The sequence below is a fragment of the Parasteatoda tepidariorum genome, chromosome 5, assembly GCF_982258835.1.
Source record: "Parasteatoda tepidariorum strain Cologne lab strain chromosome 5, Ptep-v5.0, whole genome shotgun sequence".
In the NCBI taxonomy this organism is placed as follows: Eukaryota; Metazoa; Arthropoda; class Arachnida; order Araneae; family Theridiidae; genus Parasteatoda; species Parasteatoda tepidariorum.
In genome coordinates, this window is record NC_141759.1 from 70,626,438 (window position 1) to 70,646,391 (window position 19,954).

Sequence of the window (19,954 nt, forward strand, 5' to 3'; positions counted from 1 at the left end):
AACATGCTATGTTTCTAAGTTTTACTACTCAAAAACAATTTTGTATTTCATCATTTAAAAATAAATTGTGAAAATTGTATAAGTTTTACAGTTTAAAATGTTTTTGATAATTATTCAATTAACTGAAAAAATAATAATAAATAGAAATTATTTTTTAACCTTACATATATTTAGTTAAATTTTATATCCTCAAAAACTTTGTTAAATTATTTTTAAAATGTAAAAAAAAATTGTGCATTCAGTATTTACTTTTTTTTATGCACAAATTTTTTTTGATTTACTTAAATAGTTCCAGATATTTAGTAGTACATGCAGAAAATGAAGTTAATATTAAGATGTGCAATGTTTTAACAGCCCTCCTGCTGTAATAATTTTGTTTATTTTTTATTGATTTTGCAAATATCACACACTTTTACAAACAATAGTATCTATGCGATTAGTGTGCATGCTCTCCAATATTTTTCAATTATACAATTAAAATGCAGTAGTGCAGGGCACATATCTAAATGTTCAACAGTCATAGGAAGACACAAAGAGAACAGTCAGCTAAATGGATACAAAAGAGGTGAGACCTCAGAAAATCATGTCCGGTTAAAAGTCCAAAGCTGCTTTTCTAGGGGTATTAGGAACATAGGTTTTTCGCATAATTCTCAACTTGCGACTCCCAATTTATGTACTTTTTACTTAATTTTTTACTAAAATTCTCAAAATATGTATAAGATTCTCAAAATATAGAGCATAGAGCTCATTATTAGTGGTGACCAAAATATATACCCCTAGTTGTCAAAAGTGGCGACCATAGGGAAAGTCTAATATAAAATAACTCGTGCTATTTATGCAGATTCTATTGTAAATCAGCGTCCTATTTTTATTGTTTTTTCGGCGATTTTTTTTCTACGAATTTCCACATTTTTTTAAAAAGTATACTTTAACACACTTGAATATGTAATTGCGCCTTTAAACAGTGACATTTTGATGGACTCAGTTTAAGACGATTCCACCGTCAATTTGCAAAGTATTGTCGGCCGTTTTTTTTTTTTTTTTAAATTATTAGTTCGACATAATTTTTAAAATCTCTTGAAAACTGATTTAAATCAAATCTATTTTGTGTTTCCAAAAGAATATATTGAATCAACTATCCCATTGCTGTGTGTACACTTATTTAAAAGTGGATGCCATTTAATATGACGCTAGTGTTAACTGTTTATAATTACTAGTCAAGAGCTCTACAAGGGCCGCCATTATGGAGCACCCTGTATCTCCTTAAAATAAATAAATTGGTCTACCTTGATGTCAGATTTTGAGAATCGGAAGGAAATTTCGAAGTATCAAAAATTAAGCAGGGGTTTGCTCGGGGGATAGAGCGTTTGCCTCCAGCTGAGGTGACCCAGGTTCGAATCCCAGCAGTGGCTAGTTCATAAGAATTCTGCTTTCAGACTCGCACTGACGTATCATGGGTTAGAATCGCCTTGCCGTTAAGTTAACTGTGGGAGGTTTTCTTCTCCACGTAACGCAAATGCAGGTTAGTTCCATCATAAAGTCTTCCACAAAAGCTAATTTGTCCAAATGATTGTTACAGAAATTCCCATACTTTCTGGGTTGGATTCAAAATTACAAGGCTTGAATGCGCAGTTAAATATTGAAAGTCATAAACTCAGAATTGGGTTGGCTATTCAACACCGGCTATAAAATAAAATCGGTATAAAAAATCGCTTTATAGTCGATAAAATAAGGGGATATTTTTTTATTAAACTTAACACTTAGCAAGAAATTTTTTTTAAATAAAAGTTAATTATTTGTTAAGCTCAGTTTCATAATTTGGATAGCTTTATAATAAAATGAAGAAAAAAAAGGATTCATTCTGGTTTCGGCGATTTTTTTTCTACGAATTTCCACATTTTTTTAAAAAGTATACTTTAACACACTTGAATATGTAATTGCGCCTTTAAACAGTGACATTTTGATGGACTCAGTTTAAGACGATTCCACCGTCAATTTGCAAAGTATTGTCGGCCGTTTTTTTTTTTTTTTTAAATTATTAGTTCGACATAATTTTTAAAATCTCTTGAAAACTGATTTAAATCAAATCTATTTTGTGTTTCCAAAAGAATATATTGAATCAACTATCCCATTGCTGTGTGTACACTTATTTAAAAGTGGATGCCATTTAATATGACGCTAGTGTTAACTGTTTATAATTACTAGTCAAGAGCTCTACAAGGGCCGCCATTATGGAGCACCCTGTATCTCCTTAAAATAAATAAATTGGTCTACCTTGATGTCAGATTTTGAGAATCGGAAGGAAATTTCGAAGTATCAAAAATTAAGCAGGGGTTTGCTCGGGGGATAGAGCGTTTGCCTCCAGCTGAGGTGACCCAGGTTCGAATCCCAGCAGTGGCTAGTTCATAAGAATTCTGCTTTCAGACTCGCACTGACGTATCATGGGTTAGAATCGCCTTGCCGTTAAGTTAACTGTGGGAGGTTTTCTTCTCCACGTAACGCAAATGCAGGTTAGTTCCATCATAAAGTCTTCCACAAAAGCTAATTTGTCCAAATGATTGTTACAGAAATTCCCATACTTTCTGGGTTGGATTCAAAATTACAAGGCTTGAATGCGCAGTTAAATATTGAAAGTCATAAACTCAGAATTGGGTTGGCTATTCAACACCGGCTATAAAATAAAATCGGTATAAAAAATCGCTTTATAGTCGATAAAATAAGGGGATATTTTTTTATTAAACTTAACACTTAGCAAGAAATTTTTTTTAAATAAAAGTTAATTATTTGTTAAGCTCAGTTTCATAATTTGGATAGCTTTATAATAAAATGAAGAAAAAAAAGGATTCATTCTGGTTTCGGCGATTTTTTTTCTACGAATTTCCACATTTTTTTAAAAAGTATACTTTAACACACTTGAATATGTAATTGCGCCTTTAAACAGTGACATTTTGATGGACTCAGTTTAAGACGATTCCACCGTCAATTTGCAAAGTATTGTCGGCCGTTTTTTTTTTTTTTTTAAATTATTAGTTCGACATAATTTTTAAAATCTCTTGAAAACTGATTTAAATCAAATCTATTTTGTGTTTCCAAAAGAATATATTGAATCAACTATCCCATTGCTGTGTGTACACTTATTTAAAAGTGGATGCCATTTAATATGACGCTAGTGTTAACTGTTTATAATTACTAGTCAAGAGCTCTACAAGGGCCGCCATTATGGAGCACCCTGTATCTCCTTAAAATAAATAAATTGGTCTACCTTGATGTCAGATTTTGAGAATCGGAAGGAAATTTCGAAGTATCAAAAATTAAGCAGGGGTTTGCTCGGGGGATAGAGCGTTTGCCTCCAGCTGAGGTGACCCAGGTTCGAATCCCAGCAGTGGCTAGTTCATAAGAATTCTGCTTTCAGACTCGCACTGACGTATCATGGGTTAGAATCGCCTTGCCGTTAAGTTAACTGTGGGAGGTTTTCTTCTCCACGTAACGCAAATGCAGGTTAGTTCCATCATAAAGTCTTCCACAAAAGCTAATTTGTCCAAATGATTGTTACAGAAATTCCCATACTTTCTGGGTTGGATTCAAAATTACAAGGCTTGAATGCGCAGTTAAATATTGAAAGTCATAAACTCAGAATTGGGTTGGCTATTCAACACCGGCTATAAAATAAAATCGGTATAAAAAATCGCTTTATAGTCGATAAAATAAGGGGATATTTTTTTATTAAACTTAACACTTAGCAAGAAATTTTTTTTAAATAAAAGTTAATTATTTGTTAAGCTCAGTTTCATAATTTGGATAGCTTTATAATAAAATGAAGAAAAAAAAGGATTCATTCTGGTTTCGGCGATTTTTTTTCTACGAATTTCCACATTTTTTTAAAAAGTATACTTTAACACACTTGAATATGTAATTGCGCCTTTAAACAGTGACATTTTGATGGACTCAGTTTAAGACGATTCCACCGTCAATTTGCAAAGTATTGTCGGCCGTTTTTTTTTTTTTTTTAAATTATTAGTTCGACATAATTTTTAAAATCTCTTGAAAACTGATTTAAATCAAATCTATTTTGTGTTTCCAAAAGAATATATTGAATCAACTATCCCATTGCTGTGTGTACACTTATTTAAAAGTGGATGCCATTTAATATGACGCTAGTGTTAACTGTTTATAATTACTAGTCAAGAGCTCTACAAGGGCCGCCATTATGGAGCACCCTGTATCTCCTTAAAATAAATAAATTGGTCTACCTTGATGTCAGATTTTGAGAATCGGAAGGAAATTTCGAAGTATCAAAAATTAAGCAGGGGTTTGCTCGGGGGATAGAGCGTTTGCCTCCAGCTGAGGTGACCCAGGTTCGAATCCCAGCAGTGGCTAGTTCATAAGAATTCTGCTTTCAGACTCGCACTGACGTATCATGGGTTAGAATCGCCTTGCCGTTAAGTTAACTGTGGGAGGTTTTCTTCTCCACGTAACGCAAATGCAGGTTAGTTCCATCATAAAGTCTTCCACAAAAGCTAATTTGTCCAAATGATTGTTACAGAAATTCCCATACTTTCTGGGTTGGATTCAAAATTACAAGGCTTGAATGCGCAGTTAAATATTGAAAGTCATAAACTCAGAATTGGGTTGGCTATTCAACACCGGCTATAAAATAAAATCGGTATAAAAAATCGCTTTATAGTCGATAAAATAAGGGGATATTTTTTTATTAAACTTAACACTTAGCAAGAAATTTTTTTTAAATAAAAGTTAATTATTTGTTAAGCTCAGTTTCATAATTTGGATAGCTTTATAATAAAATGAAGAAAAAAAAGGATTCATTCTGGTTTTGTTGATTTTCCTATCATTAATGGTTTTAACTTTTTTTTTTCTAACTCCTATTCTTGCAAAGCAATTAGTAAATCAATCACTCCTTACTTCTCTTTTCTCCATAATATGCTTTAACTCAGGTTGTATTATCACATCCCTGCATTTGAAAGTTTACACGGGCATATTTTTGAAGAGTTTTTTAGATTTTTTAAAAATTTGAAATATAATTTTTACAAATTCTTAAAATCATTTTCAAAATATTTATAAATATGTTTTCTTGCTTTCATGAGGAAAAAATATAAATTCTGAAAGTGAATTGCTATATTTTTGTATCAAAAAATTTTTTAAACCACATATAAGACTGTTAAACTTACACAAAAAAAATTTTTAATTATAATTTTAAAAAAGTAACTCAATGGTGCATGAATGTAGCCTTTTATAAACGTGAATGATAAAAAAAAAATTTCTTGTTCAATCTTCCAATTTAGGAACTGATATGTTTGTGTCATAATTGCATTATTTCTTTAAAATTTACTTTCAAGACTGTACAATGTTCACACTATAAAATACTGTAAGTTATTGAGGAAAAAGCGAAAAAACTTGTTTAACATTGAGTGTATAGAAAATGTTAATGGAACTTTTTTGATCCAAATCAAAAAACTTGAGTCCTAATTGAGGATCAAGTTGGTGAATTTAAAACGGTTTTTGTTATATATTACTATAATTAATTTACTGCAAAAAATTCTGGAATAAGAAAAAGAAATTATACTATAAGCAGGGTATCTGCTACATTTCGGATTTTCAAATTCATGATTAATTCCAAGATTTTTCATGACTTTACAAAGCTTCTATTTTCGCCAACAAAAACACAACAATAAATTTAAAAAAGTATTATAATAACATTAATTGAAATGATTAGTAAAACCAAAACTGTTATACTCTGCATCTTCATATTTATAGATTTTAAATTTAAGAAACAGAGTAATGAAAGAGTTAAAGCAATAAAATAGTTGAAAAAAATACAAATGCAAATATTTTTTTTTCTCTTTTTTTTCAGCAGAATTATATTCTAAAGATACTTTTCTTGTTCATCGGAAACAAAAGAAATGCTCCTGATTTTTCTGCTCTCATTTCAAGATTTAAAAAAAATTCGTCTATGACTGGCTTGCTTCAGCTACAATTTTAAATTGATAAAATAAAAATAGATAAATAAATAAAAAAAATTCTGAACTCACGGAAGTTTAAAAGATAATTCGCTCTAGAAATGACGTTTTTTCTTTCATTTCTTCGAAAGAACACCATAATTTTTAAAGAACATGATAAAAAAAATTTTTATTTTAATAAAATATGACTGTGAGTGAGGATTTTGTTACGAATTCAGATATTTGGAACACCGTGAAATGGGGGGGGGGGGTAAAATTCCATTTTAAAAATTAGGTTTTTCGGTGACCTAAATCCATGATTTTTCATGACTTTCCATGTGCGCGGATACCCTGTATATGAATGAAAGAGTGTATGTTTTTTACATCATTGTTGAAACATAACACAAAAATGATTAAGCAATAATTTTATTCATACGAAAAATAAGCATTTAAAAAAATAAATTTGACAAAATTGAGAAATCATAATTATATACTTTAATTTTAAAATACAATATTGGTACACAGTAAATGTTTTCAATAATATTTAAAAAATTACATCAGAAGTAAAGTATATAAAAAGAAATTTTTAAAAATATAACACACTATAGAGAGAAAGCACAGTTCATGCATTTGACTCAGTTGACCTTAACTAACAATTATAAACGTCAGGAGCAATTTACTTATTCAATTTTACAATATTTTATATAAAATTCTATGTACAAAGTAAACAAGCATCTCAAATAAAATCGTTAATTTTTTTGTTGTTGAAAAAAAAATGCAATTAAATACCTGGAATGAACAAACAGCAGTTTAAAAATTACAAAATGGCACATGGCTGCAAGGAAGGGGAAAAATGATGTAGCACAAATAAAAACATTATAAAAAAAAATCAACAGCTGATAAATGCCTTTATGTCTCAAATATATATTTAATAAAGGTTAGTAGTGGCAAAGAGGGACAATTTCATATTAATAATGCAAGTTTACTGATATAAGACTGAGTAAAAATTCTTTAAATTTATAGTTTTTATGCAATAGATACCATTACTGCAAAATGTGTAATACTCTTAATCAAAAATAGTGTAAATACTTTTTAACTATATACAAAGTAGGCAAACTGTCTACAATGGGATTTGTAAACTTTTAAGGATCAAATAAATTAAAACTAATATATAATATAATTTTAATTTACATATTTCATACATAATTACAAATTATAACTATATGAATAAAGAATAAAATAAAAATCGCAACAAATGATTTTAACAATGATAATCCAAAAGGAAATAAAAGTTAATTTGGAAAAAGAAATAATACCACTGTCAACCCGGTAGCAGAATTTATGGAGTGAATCCAAATTTGTCAGCAATTTGTCTTACGGCAGACAGTTATTATTATGCAAATTCAGATTAATTTAATATAATGTAAGAAAGTTTGCAAAGTCCTTAATTAAAACTTAATGAGTAAATTTATTTTGAATTTTATACAATGATGCTAAAAAAATGGAATAAATTTTTACGCAGTCAAGGCTATAATCATGTAACGGAAAGAAAAAAATTCTTTACTTTTTGTTCTTTGCTGTATTTTCTAAATTCAGCCTTTTAATTTCTATCAGAAACAAATTTAAAGATGTTTTAAAAAAGAATTTCAATAATTTCCCTCCATTTGTTTAGTTGCTTTTTAAAACTAAATAAAAAATAATGTGCAGCGTCTGCTGCAGTGTTGAAGGGTTTCTACTACCGAGTCTATCACTAGCATAATATTTCTATCGAAGCATAATGAAATAAACTTACATTATAAAATGTTAAATACGACGAACCAAATTACCAATTTAGTCATTAAAAAAATAAATATTGCACAACGTTTTTTTCTTTCCATGGGTTGTTTATAATAGGGAGTCTGGCACATCACATTTGTAAGGACAATATAAATGGATATCACAACCCTGCATTAACAAAATATGAAATTCAATGAGTTACAAATTCTTTTTGTAATTAATTTAGACGGCGCTTTGTTTGAGAAGCGAAATCTGACTTCCAGCCTCTTGTGGCTCTTGGTCTTCTTTTGATGAAGGATTAACAGATGCGGTTTTGGCACAAAGCTCAGTTTCATGCCGTGTTTGTGGGGATACTACAGCTACAGGGACTTTACTAATAGTGCTGCCTGAGAAATAAGAAAAAAATAATAATAATACCTTCCCATGCACAACAAAACATGCAAACATAAAATTAATAAAATAAAAATATAATCATGCAGAAAATGAGCTTTTATTATACACGGTTACAACAAATTAATATCCAAACTTTAAAAATTTATATTTTCAAAATTATTTCACATATTAAAGTTAAGTAATAGAGAAAATCAAAAAGGATATATATACACCAAGTTTTTTTTTCAGTCACAAGTGTTTGAAGTGTGGCATCGTTATTACATGAATATGTCTAATCTGTCAACGCATTTTATAATTTCAGACTGCCAATGGCTCCTAAAGTCACAATAATAATGGTCCCAATTGCATTAAGTTCTTGTAGTATTCTGTCACCAATGAATCGTATACCATGTCTTGGACATAACCACAATAGAAATTATAGGGAAAATAATAACACAAATTGTGATTAAAATATTGTCTGCCAATTACCTCATCACTGGAAATTCTTATAGCAAAAATGCACTTGATGTGCATTTTAGTATTATTTTTAATAAACATATTATATGAAATATTTTATAATATTATCTAAATCACTTTTGAAACTAAAAATTGCTTGGAATATTATTGATTACAGATTGTCTTGTAAAAAAAATAATAAGTCTCACATCAAACATTTGCAACTAAAAAAGAAATTAATACCTTTCTTTTATTTCCTGTATAACTTATTGTAATACATGTAATAATTTCAAAAATATAAATATTTAAAATCGGATCATTTATTTAAGCTAATCCATCCTGTATTTTTATATTAAAAATTAAGAAAAAAAAGAAATTAAAAAAACAAACACAGATAATGCTAAATCAGAGTATTTAGCAGTGAAGCTAAGCAAAGCAGAGTTGCAAAACTAAGTGAGCAATAGTTTAAAGAGCATAAATAAAAAAACAAAATAAAAATTTTAAAAAAAAACTGTTAGTTTGAGGCATAACTATTACATATTTGAGTCAATGTTTATTGCAAACAAACAATAAAAAATACACTCAAAATAAGCTTTTGTGTTTATTTTAAAATATAACTATCTATTATCCCATTTTGTTTCTCATTTGTTTACCCTGACTTCACCGTTTCTGTAGTACAGTGCATCAGTAGCCGGTTAATCCAAGATTTCTTACCAAGATCTTGTTTACGCAATTTTGTGAAAAACATTTTTCTTAAAAATTAAAGATACAATTTCTGTAAAAGATAAAATTTTTACAAAAAAATTAAAAAAAAAAAACTATCTGAACATTAAAATACTGAAAATTAATTTGTATGCTGTTAATTGTTTGAAATTTTACATTACATTCTTCTCCGATGAATCTTCCTGTATCTTTTAAATGTGTTTTCGTCAATTCTCACAAAAAATGACTCTCTTCTTGTTTATGAAAAATGGAAGAATGAATTCAAGAAAGAATTATTCTCAAAATTTAGAATAAGTCTATTTAAATAGTTTAGAATTGTAAGGACTCTTGAAACAGGCTCAATATCTTTCTAGATTAAGCTTAGTATCTTAAATATCATAGGTTTCTTTCCTTCCAAACATAGGAAACTGTTCTTGGGGAGGACAGAAAATATTTCTAAAAAATATTCTCGTGATTAATTTTGAACTTCCTAGACTTCAAACAATGAGCAATAATTATGCACAAACCAACGAGCTTCAAAACTAGATAAATTAATTTAAATAATAAGAAATGCAGTATGATGATTTGTAATTTCAATTAAAAATGTAAAAAAAACATTTAAATGCATTCACGTTTCCACAATAGTTGCGTATATGAATAGTCAGTCACAGGTTGATTTTTTGGAATTACTAACACTAATGTTGCACGAGTTCCATTGAAATATCAGAGTGTGCAGCTAAAATATATACACATGACAACTTTCCTTAAAAGCTTATGTTTTGTTAGAGAATGATGAATGAGTTCAGAAAAATGGAGCAAATTTATTTATTAAGTTATTTTTTAAGTTTAAGCAGAACACATCACACTTTTTTTTCAGAGAAATTATTTGTAAGTTGGGTGAACTTGAAGACCAGTGTGGGATGAAGATCCCTCTTCATTTCTTAAATTCAAAGCTTTCGCTCGAAAATTTAAATCCTTAACAACTTGACTATGCTGTCTCCAAACTTCAGGATTCACTACTCAAAAAAGAATCAAAATTAATTGTTACTCACTATATAAATGGATTAAATGTATACGATATCAAACTTGCAATACTATTGTTAAAAAGCCAATTAACATACAGTAAAGTGCCAAAACAACTGTTTTGAAACTTTAAACAATCATTATATTTAATGATAAAACAGATTTTCATTAGTTGTTTGGCAGTAATGCTACTGTTTTTCAGGGTAAGCCCAACGGTCTCTAAAAAAAAGGTTTGCCCAACAAATATACACTGAAGAGCCAAAAAAGCTGGTATACCTGCCTTCTGGTATTCCGCTGGCCACCAAAATCCCCAGACATAAACTTTATTGAACATATTTGGGATGCCTTCCAACGTGATGTTCAGAAGATATCCCCATCCCCTCTTACTCCCACTGGTTTATGGACAGCCCTGCAGGATTCATGGTGTCAATTATCTCCAGCACTACTTCACACATTGATCGAATCCATGCCATGTCGTGTTGCGGCGCTTCTGCGTACTCGCGGGTACCCTACACGATATTAGGCATGTATACCAGTTTTTTTGGCCCTTCAGTGTATTATTTATTTATGTACAGGTGACACTCAATAATAGGTCCTCGGTCATCCAAAGGAAACAGACGTTATAACTTGAGGTCCTTGTAGCATGAGTACACAATATTATGCATATTTAATTCTTATTAAAAAAAATAGTACATGCAAAATGATGCTATATTTTAATAAGAAATCGGAAACAAACAGGATTCAAAATAACACAACTTGTTTTTAAAGTCAATACATGTTGAAGTACTATTTAAAATAGTACATTAAAGGTATAAAAGGCATTTAAAATATTTATTCGATTCTAGATAGCCATTTTTCAAAAATAACACATTGAGATTGATGCAAACCCACCTATTTTAATCCAAAAATAAACAATGCAAAAAGACAAAAAAATTAAAACAACAAAGGTACAGATTATCAATTTATTGCACCGTTTGAAAAAAAAATAGACAAAAATGTTTTTAAAAATTTTTTTTAATACATTTTTAAAAAAAACCATAAATATGAGTTTTTCATCCTTTTTCTCTGGCTACCTTAGACTTGCCTGGGTTCGCCTAATGGAACATCTAGTCTTAATGTTTATTAATAACTACCTGAATTAAACTTTTCTGAGTAGCAATAATTTTTTTTAACTTTATGTACAAAAGAAGAAACTAATAAGATAGCCTGCACACTATAAACATATGAAACACATTAAAAAAAAAGTATAAAACTGCCATGAGTATAGTAAATAATTATTGTTAGCTTCCCCAAAAATAGCATAGCATAGTTAAACAAAAATACTTAAATGACTGAAAGCAATGAAGATAGAAACGTTTTAAAAATGCTTAACAGGTTATTAATATATTTTACTTACCAGTATTTAATGCTAATTTTTTCACAAATTTATTTTAACTCATTTTTGTTATGTACAGTCCGCAAAAAAAAAAGATATCACCCTGAATAACTTTTGTTCTAATGATCGGATTTTCACGATCTAAGTGTCAATCTTAATGGTTCCCAGGGGAGACCTCAAATATGCTAATTAATTAGTGCTAACTATTAATTAAGTTACGAAATCAGACACAAAAACGTACTTTCTCTGAATAAACATGTATTTTTTTTTACATATTTGAATTCCTAACCTTTAAAATATAGGGGGTAGCCGCAATCTGGGAAATATGGTCCCCATAGTTTGGTCAGGAGAGCGATCCAAAGTTCGTACCCGTTAATGTTAATTTCACTTTTTACGTTTTTAGTCATATTTTCAAAACTAATAAAGCAATTTGAAGAAAATTGTACCCACTCATAAAAATCATTTACCCAAAGATAATTTCGTGAAAAAAATAATTTTTAATAATTATTAATTATTTTTTATTATTTAATTAAATTGAGGATGAAAAAATTTTGAATTATAAGGTATGAATTTTTTTATACCATAATAATCTACGTATTTTTCAATAGAAAAATCTAAAGTTTCAACTGTTTTTATTTATTAGAAGCTGAAAAAAATTAAAATTAATTATTTTTAAAAAAATAATTTGGCGACAATAAAAAAATGATTAAATGGGGCGATTAATATTAAAATGTGATAAACTTGCGAGGAACTTGACTTCGCGAGCGTAGTGTAAAATTCCATTCATATTTTTTTCGCTAATAATCGTTTGCTAATCTTTTTATTTTTATTTCTTTCAAACTATAAAATACGATGTTTCTTTTTAGTCATTTAATAATTTATTTGTAATTTAGTAAAGAAATTATGAATAAAACATTTTGAATAAAAAACACTTTATTCAACGAATGTCTAGTTTTATAAAGGCGTGCTTCTGATAGAATATGATTATGCACCAGATTGTGCTTACTTAATGTGATTATTTTTTAATTTTTGATATTCTTTTTCAATAACTGATACAATTTCAATAATATACATACGTATGCATAGATTTGGAATAATATATTTATCAATTTCTTGAATATATATTTTATAATTATTAATACGAATGCGTAGTCAACATTTTTAATCATCTTAAAACTTCGCCCGGTGGCTGAGCGGTAGCGCTTCGCGCTGTCGTTCCTCGGGCCGGGCAAGGCTGACTCAGCCTTTCATCCATTCAGTGGGTCGATAAATAAGTACCAAGCATGATTGGGAACTAAACACTGGGGGTTCCGCGTTCGGCTGACCACCTGACCGGAACATCTGCTCCTGCACCCCAGAGTCCTAGGTCCAGAAAACTGAGATGGGCACAGTAGGCCTTGGCCCTCCATGGGCTGTCGTGCAGCTGAGTTTAGAGTAGAGTTTTTTAAAACTTCTTTACATCTTATATATCGCCTTAATCTTAAAATAAATTTGTAAATTACCTGTCTGTGCGTGTTTCGCAGAATTATTTTTCTAACTTTTTTACTGAATTTTAATGCAATTTTTTAAAAATTCTATTATGTATATTTTTGTTTCCAATAATATACTAATCAATCGTTTAAATACTTTAATTTATGTTTTTCTTTAAAATGAAATTACTTTTTTAATTATTGCTAAGTTCTTATTGCCAGCTATCTGAGAATTAAATCTTGTTAAGAAATTAAAAATATTCTACTGATCACACACAATATCATTCGAAGCAGAACAGCTGACTATTTACTAAAAATACTATTGTTTACGAAAAATGAAGATAAATTATTAATTTTATTTTTTTATTGCTTCTTATTTATTCGAGTAATGAAAAGTAAATGCGTATGTGCGCACAGGGGAAAAATTTAACAGATTGTTTTGTTTTTTAAATGAACAAAAAACTACAGGCATGCAATTTTAATTCAACATTCGAAGTCAATCTTGTGCGCTAACCCTTTTAAGTTACCCTTTTGTCTTAAAAAGTTGAAAATATTTGCTTTAAAAGTTGTTTGTATGATTTCTCAACTTTTGCACAGTTCAAAAAAATATTGCTATATCAGGAAAATGTTCGATATGCCTTGTTTTGTTAAACAACTACTAAAATAAAAAATTGTAAAAAGATTTGAAAAACGTGCTATTTTTAAAATCATCATCTCAAAAATTGTTCTTTTACTCCATTTGACTCTTTTCTTCTTAAATAACTTATAATCATAGTTTTAACACACGTTTTGAAGAAATTATGTATACAAATTTCTCCTAATATTTCGTAATAAAAAACAAGAATATTAATGATTTATTTATACAGTGAAACCTGCCAAGTTGACCACGCTTGTAAGTTTTATACCTGAATAAGTTAACCTCAATTATCAAGAACGGAAATTTTTCTACATAATAAAGAAGCAAAACCTTTGTAACTTGACCACCTGTCTATCTTGTATGTTGACCACTGAAATAAGTTAATTTTGTCTAGGAGTATTATGAAATTCTATTCTAAAACCCTCATAAGTTGACCAGAAAAAAAAATACAGAAAATTTTCTGTCATTTTGCATGTATGTTCATATTTCACTTGTTTGGTGAAATAGTGTAAAAAGCTAATCTAAACCCTTTTGTGAGTCGACCATCTGGGGAAACTGTAGGGAGTCAGCTTTTGACCATTTCTTTCATTCATTCATTCATTGAAAACAGGTGTGTTAGTTGAAAAGTTGCTCTTCCATTTGCAATAGTGAGCAAATAGGTTTGTATGTGTAGTAATAACAGAATAAATTTTAAAGTGTTAAAATAATTTTGTTTTGTTAAAGTTTTCAATGTTTTCGTGTTCTGATATTTTAAGAAATTATTTTAATTACTAAAATATTTAACCACTTCACATGCATAACTAACAAAATAATTTTTTTTTAAAAGTTAGTTAAATATTAAAATTATTTCTGTGCAACAAATTGAAGTTCGTTTAGGTTTAAACACATTTCTTGAGATATTCATTTGGCCATTTGCTAAATAAAATTTTTAAGTCAGGTAAAAAAAAAATTAAATATATAGCAACATGTGGGAAACGAAAAAGTAAACAATGTCACACCCCTTCTATAAGTTGACCACTTGTCTACGTTGGCCACTAAAACAATGCACATGAAGTGGTCAACTTACACAAGTTTTACTGTAATTGTTTCATTGAACCAGAGTAGTTAATTGTTTTCGTAATAATCGGCCTTACAACTATTTAACTTAGATTCTTTGGACTAGGTGTCACTTCATGCATGTCTTTCGAGATTGAAATTTCAAAGATAAAATGTAAAAATTACAAGAATGCGTAAGCTGGTTTCAACTAACAAAAAAAAGGGACAAAATCGTTGGCCATATAACATTTATTAAGTTTTACAATTTTATCGAAAATAAATATCGTGATTTCTATAAAATTTTGCGATTATTCATCAGAATAGCTATCTTTTTTTCAGGTCCACCTTTGCTTGATCACTTTTTTTTTCCTTTCCTAAGAAACTCGAAGAGAGGGGCAAAAGCATTTAACCCTACAACTCTTCATAAATTTATGATAACTTATGAAAATTTGGTTTTAATTCAAAACTGTCATACAAATTACATTAAAACAGCTTTAAAAAAATAAATAATGTCAGATAAAAAGTCAAAGATTCTATAATCTTGGAGAATCAAAAATAATTTATTAATTTATTTAAATTTCCTTTTTAAAGAAGATTTAAAAAAAAAAAAAAAAAAAAAAAAAAAAAAAAAAGCCCAGAAAGCAACGCGAAAAATTCTTTTGGTTGTTTAGCAATGAGAAGCACTATCTTTTCCCATCTTGTCATTCATTCAGTTTCTTTATGGTTGTTATAAATTATTTCCCCTTCTATGGCGAGATAATTTGGCATATTTTTAAACCATCGCCAGATATATAAATCCTTATTGCGACCTAATTTACAACCCATTTTTTTCGAAATTTTGTCTACCCCCCCCCCTATTTTAATGGTCAGGATTCCAAATATGTAAAAAAAAATACATGTTTATTCAGAGAAAGTACGTTTTTGTGTCTGATTTCGTAACTTAATTAATAGTTAGCACTAATTAATTAGCATATTTGAGGTCACCCCCAGAAACCATTAAGATTGACACTTAGTTCGTGAAAATCCGATCATTAGAACAAAAGTTATTCAGGGTGATATCTTTTTTTTTTTGCGGACTGTACACCTCTGAGCTCGAATCAAAAAGAATCAATTCGCAAAATTTAAAATGATCAAATATTAGAAAGCAAAATTTTTAATATTCACTATAGGCATAAAAAAAAAACATATTTTAATTTAATAAAAATGAGTTCCAAAACATACTTTTTTATAAGTCATTAAACAAAAGCTAAAATACAAAAATACATATAACGTCAGGTATATCTCATAATGTATAGTATTTTGTGGAAATTGCTCCAGTCTAATTTTAGTTAATTAAGATTAAAAATTTTGTCTCGAATGTGTTTAACTATTTTATAAGAAATTAATTAGTGACATTTTTAAAGCTTTTTCTGTATTAAACATTGACTAATACTAAGGATACTTCACTATGTTGTCACAGCAACATATTATCTATTTTCTATGGTATATTATATCAGTGTAGACTATTTGCAATTAAAGGTAACCAACCTAACTTTTCTTACAAATATTCAATCACACACCAGTAATAGGCCTTACTGCAAGAAATTGCCACTTTATGTATGTGGTTACATACAAGCTTGAATGTAAAAAAGCAGTGCTCGCACAAACCCTAATCTAAAATTGTTTGAGTTACTCTTTAATCGTAATATTGAACTAATACTGTAAAAAGATTATAGTTGATACAATTAAAATTAATAATTGGGCACTCTTTAATGTATACTACCTTCTCATATCTGAGAGAGAACATTTATTAACTTCAAAAGGAATTGTTTAGCTAATGCTGAGAATTTTAATAAATCAACTTTCTTAGAACTTTAAGTGAAAATACTTCAAGTGCTAAGAGAAAAAGCTCTTCTAACTTTTGTTTATTTTCTTTAAAATTCACCATTCTTTAAGAAATAAGAAGAAAAGAAACATCGTAAACATTTTTAAAACTAAAATAAATAACCAAACTACATTATAATGAATTTGATAAAATAATAAATACAAAGAATTTCAAACATTTAATTAAATAAAAAGTTAATTAAAAAAATAAAATGATACACTCTTTGTCCAAGTACTTTGATTACTACAGTAGAGGGACAGTGTATAATATTAAATATGAAAAGAATGTTTTTTTTATTTTATCGATTTGACAAACAAGTTATGTTGATTTTCGCATGCTCTAGCAGTAAATGGAAATTCTTGTCAGTGGAGTTAAAATAACGTTTTAAATTATGATTCTCATAATTAAAATACATAAAACAGTTTACTAAATTACTGTTACCTCACTTTGAAATTATCGAGCATCAAAATGTTTAGCATAAAATTATCAATTCAATTTTAGTTGCATTCTTATATACACTGCTTTACTTACTGAATCATCTCTACACAGATGATTTTGGCTTGCAATATTCATGTTTGAGATACACTTGCCAAAATGATTCATAATTGAATGATCACAATGAAATGATTCATATAACATAATGTTTACGTTACAAAACATGATGCAATGATCAAATCTTTCATCTTTGTTCTTAAAGTTTCATTTTGGGACTACGGTGCTTAAAAAGACATTGTCACTTTTTTAATGTTCAATGATAGATAAATGATTGAAATAGAATGGTTGATTCAGAAATTTATGGATGAAGTTATACAAATAATCTTGTGAAGTGTGACAGCTTGCATGCTTTTGATAATTACTTTTAAAAAAGAAAGAAAAGAGGAATTGAAATTACAGGATTACAATTATTCAGAAATAAAATTACCTGACTTTTCCAGAATAATTTTAACAAATTTGCTTAATTTTTGTTACGGGTGACTTAAATATTTTACTTAACTTTTCAAATATGATTTGTTTCTATAAATAAAATTCTTTACAAAACATATATATTTGCTATTAGATTTGAAAATAAACTTTTTTTTTACAAAACAATTACTACAAGGCAATTTTTTTTAAAATAAGATATTGATAATCATCATCAGCCTCGAACCTCAACTCAAATTAACTCATTTAGGTACCTTTAATTCAAATAAATAAATTTTTATGAGGTAAATTAACTTTTATGGGGTTTCAACAAATAACCCAAAATTTCCTATCAAAGTATGAAATTGATTTAAGCAAATTTTAAGAAGAAAAAAATATTTTAAAAAAAACCTTAAAATTATACGTCAAAATGGGAAAGCGCTAAAAGCAGCTAAAACCACATTTGTCTTATGTTTAAACAATCTAAATTAAAAGTTAGAAACCAAAAACAAACAAAAACGAAATTCTAAAGATATGTATGTAAGCAGAAACAGCACATCAGGGGGCACATTGTTGTCTGCTAACAGACAGCAAACAGTGTTTCCTCTGGTGAAGTGCTGTTTTTGCTACCATACATGTCTTTAGAATTTCGTTTTTGCTTGTTTTTGGTGTCTAACTTTTTATTTAAATTGTCTAAAATTTCCCTGTTAACCATATTCTGCAGCTGCCTCTTCAAATTTATAGCAGTAGTACATTTATAATGGCAATTTGGAGTACAGCTGGGATAAATTGCAGTAGAACAAAAACAAGTTCATAGCAATTTTCTGCAACCTTTTAGAATGGAATTAGACAAGTCTAGGAAACTGATTATTATTAAGATGCGTGCATGACCACTCATAAGTTACAGGTTTAATGTAAATGTTACAAATTAAGAGGAATATAAAAATGCACTAACACACGATTAGCGCTACCCAAAAGCCTTACATATGTTCACAACTATTAACAAAACATTAATAAAAACCACCAGGAGTTTTTTTTCTTTCTTTTTTTTACATAATTCATACTGATTTTCCTAAAACAAAAATAATGAGGGTGGATTAAACGAAAAACACCTAAAACAAAAGAACCACCCAAGAAATAAACATGAGATATCATATTTTTAATTCACCATCATATTAAACATCAATGTGCCACAAATAATTATTGAAATATAACTGTTATAAAAAATATAACAACTATGGAAAAAACTACAAAAAAAATAATAAAAAGTGTATATTTTAATTGGATTGAAATGCTAATAAAAAAATAACTAAATAAGTGCAATGTGAGAAAATTATTAATAATCAGATATTTCAAAACAGAGGGTTTGCTTTTTTGGTATATATATTAAAGAGGAATATCTAATTAAGAAAAAAATTAACAACTATTGGGAATAAGTGATGAGGAGGACGATTTATACGTTGGAAAACTACTCACCAACTGTAATCCAAGCTGAGGCACAATGCAAATGTTAAGGAGTTAGAAAAATAAAATCATATTTTCCTTTTAAGAAAAAAAAATATTCATACCAGTGATTTTTTTTTTACTTTCAGAAATTTAACAAAAGGGTAATACTTTTATATTCTTTTCTTAGAATGAATTTAGATATTATATGATAAGAACACTTAATAAATACAAGTATAGGCAAATATTTTGGGGAAAACACTAACTGCTACTCTACAAATTATAAGGAGGATAAAATACTGTTGACTTTTGTTTATATATGGCACCATTTTTAAGAATACAAAACCAAAATATAAAAGTTTACAAAAATCAGAATATTAAGCATTAATTTTTATTAAATATTAATTCAATAGTATTTAAATATAGTATTTTAATATGTTCTTTAATATTAAATTTCAATGACAGAGAATGCATTTTTCTGAACAATCTAATAAATTAGAATTCACTTTAAAAATGAGGAAGAAAAATACAAAATAAATACCTTTTTAACAACATATAATCATAAATTTTCATAATTATAATTGAAAATTTATTACCATGGCATCCAACACTTTGATAAAAACTTTCTACAGATTTATAAAATTAAATATATATATATATAAATATATTTTTACTTATTTCAGAAAATATATTTGTAACAGTTATGAATGAAGAATGTTTGTTACCATGAGGTCCAGCATTTTGATAGGAACTTTCTCGCAACATTCCACGATAGCTGCCATTTGTAGAATGCACTGAGCCTTTAGGGCCATACGTACCTCCCGGGACGTTTGGAGGAGGTTTTTGCTCATTAGCAACCACCGGTGTAGGTACAGTGGACACAACACCCTAAAAAGTTTTGATTAAAAATTGCACTTTTAAAAACAAACATTAGTTTTATCAGTCTCA

General features: G+C 28.5%; 1 protein-coding gene across 4 annotated transcripts in view; it reads right to left on the reverse strand.

Moving 5' to 3' along the window:
* Nucleotides 1-6,364: 6,364 nt before the first annotated feature.
* Nucleotides 6,365-19,954, reverse strand: part of app (Palmitoyltransferase app) — a 36,256-nt gene continuing 22,666 nt past the window's right edge. For 2 of the 4 annotated variants that reach the window (XM_043040387.3, XM_087164174.1), the window contains 2 exons: nucleotides 19,732-19,894; nucleotides 6,365-8,116 (listed from right to left, as the gene is read on the reverse strand). In XM_043040387.3, coding sequence (XP_042896321.1) covers nucleotides 7,953-8,116; nucleotides 19,732-19,894 — 327 coding nt within the window. In that variant the 3' untranslated portion in view covers nucleotides 6,365-7,952. Of the gene's footprint in view, nucleotides 8,117-10,072; nucleotides 10,277-19,731; nucleotides 19,895-19,954 lie in introns of those variants that run through there. The other 2 variants (XM_043040388.3, XM_087164175.1) reach the window with 1 other exon arrangement.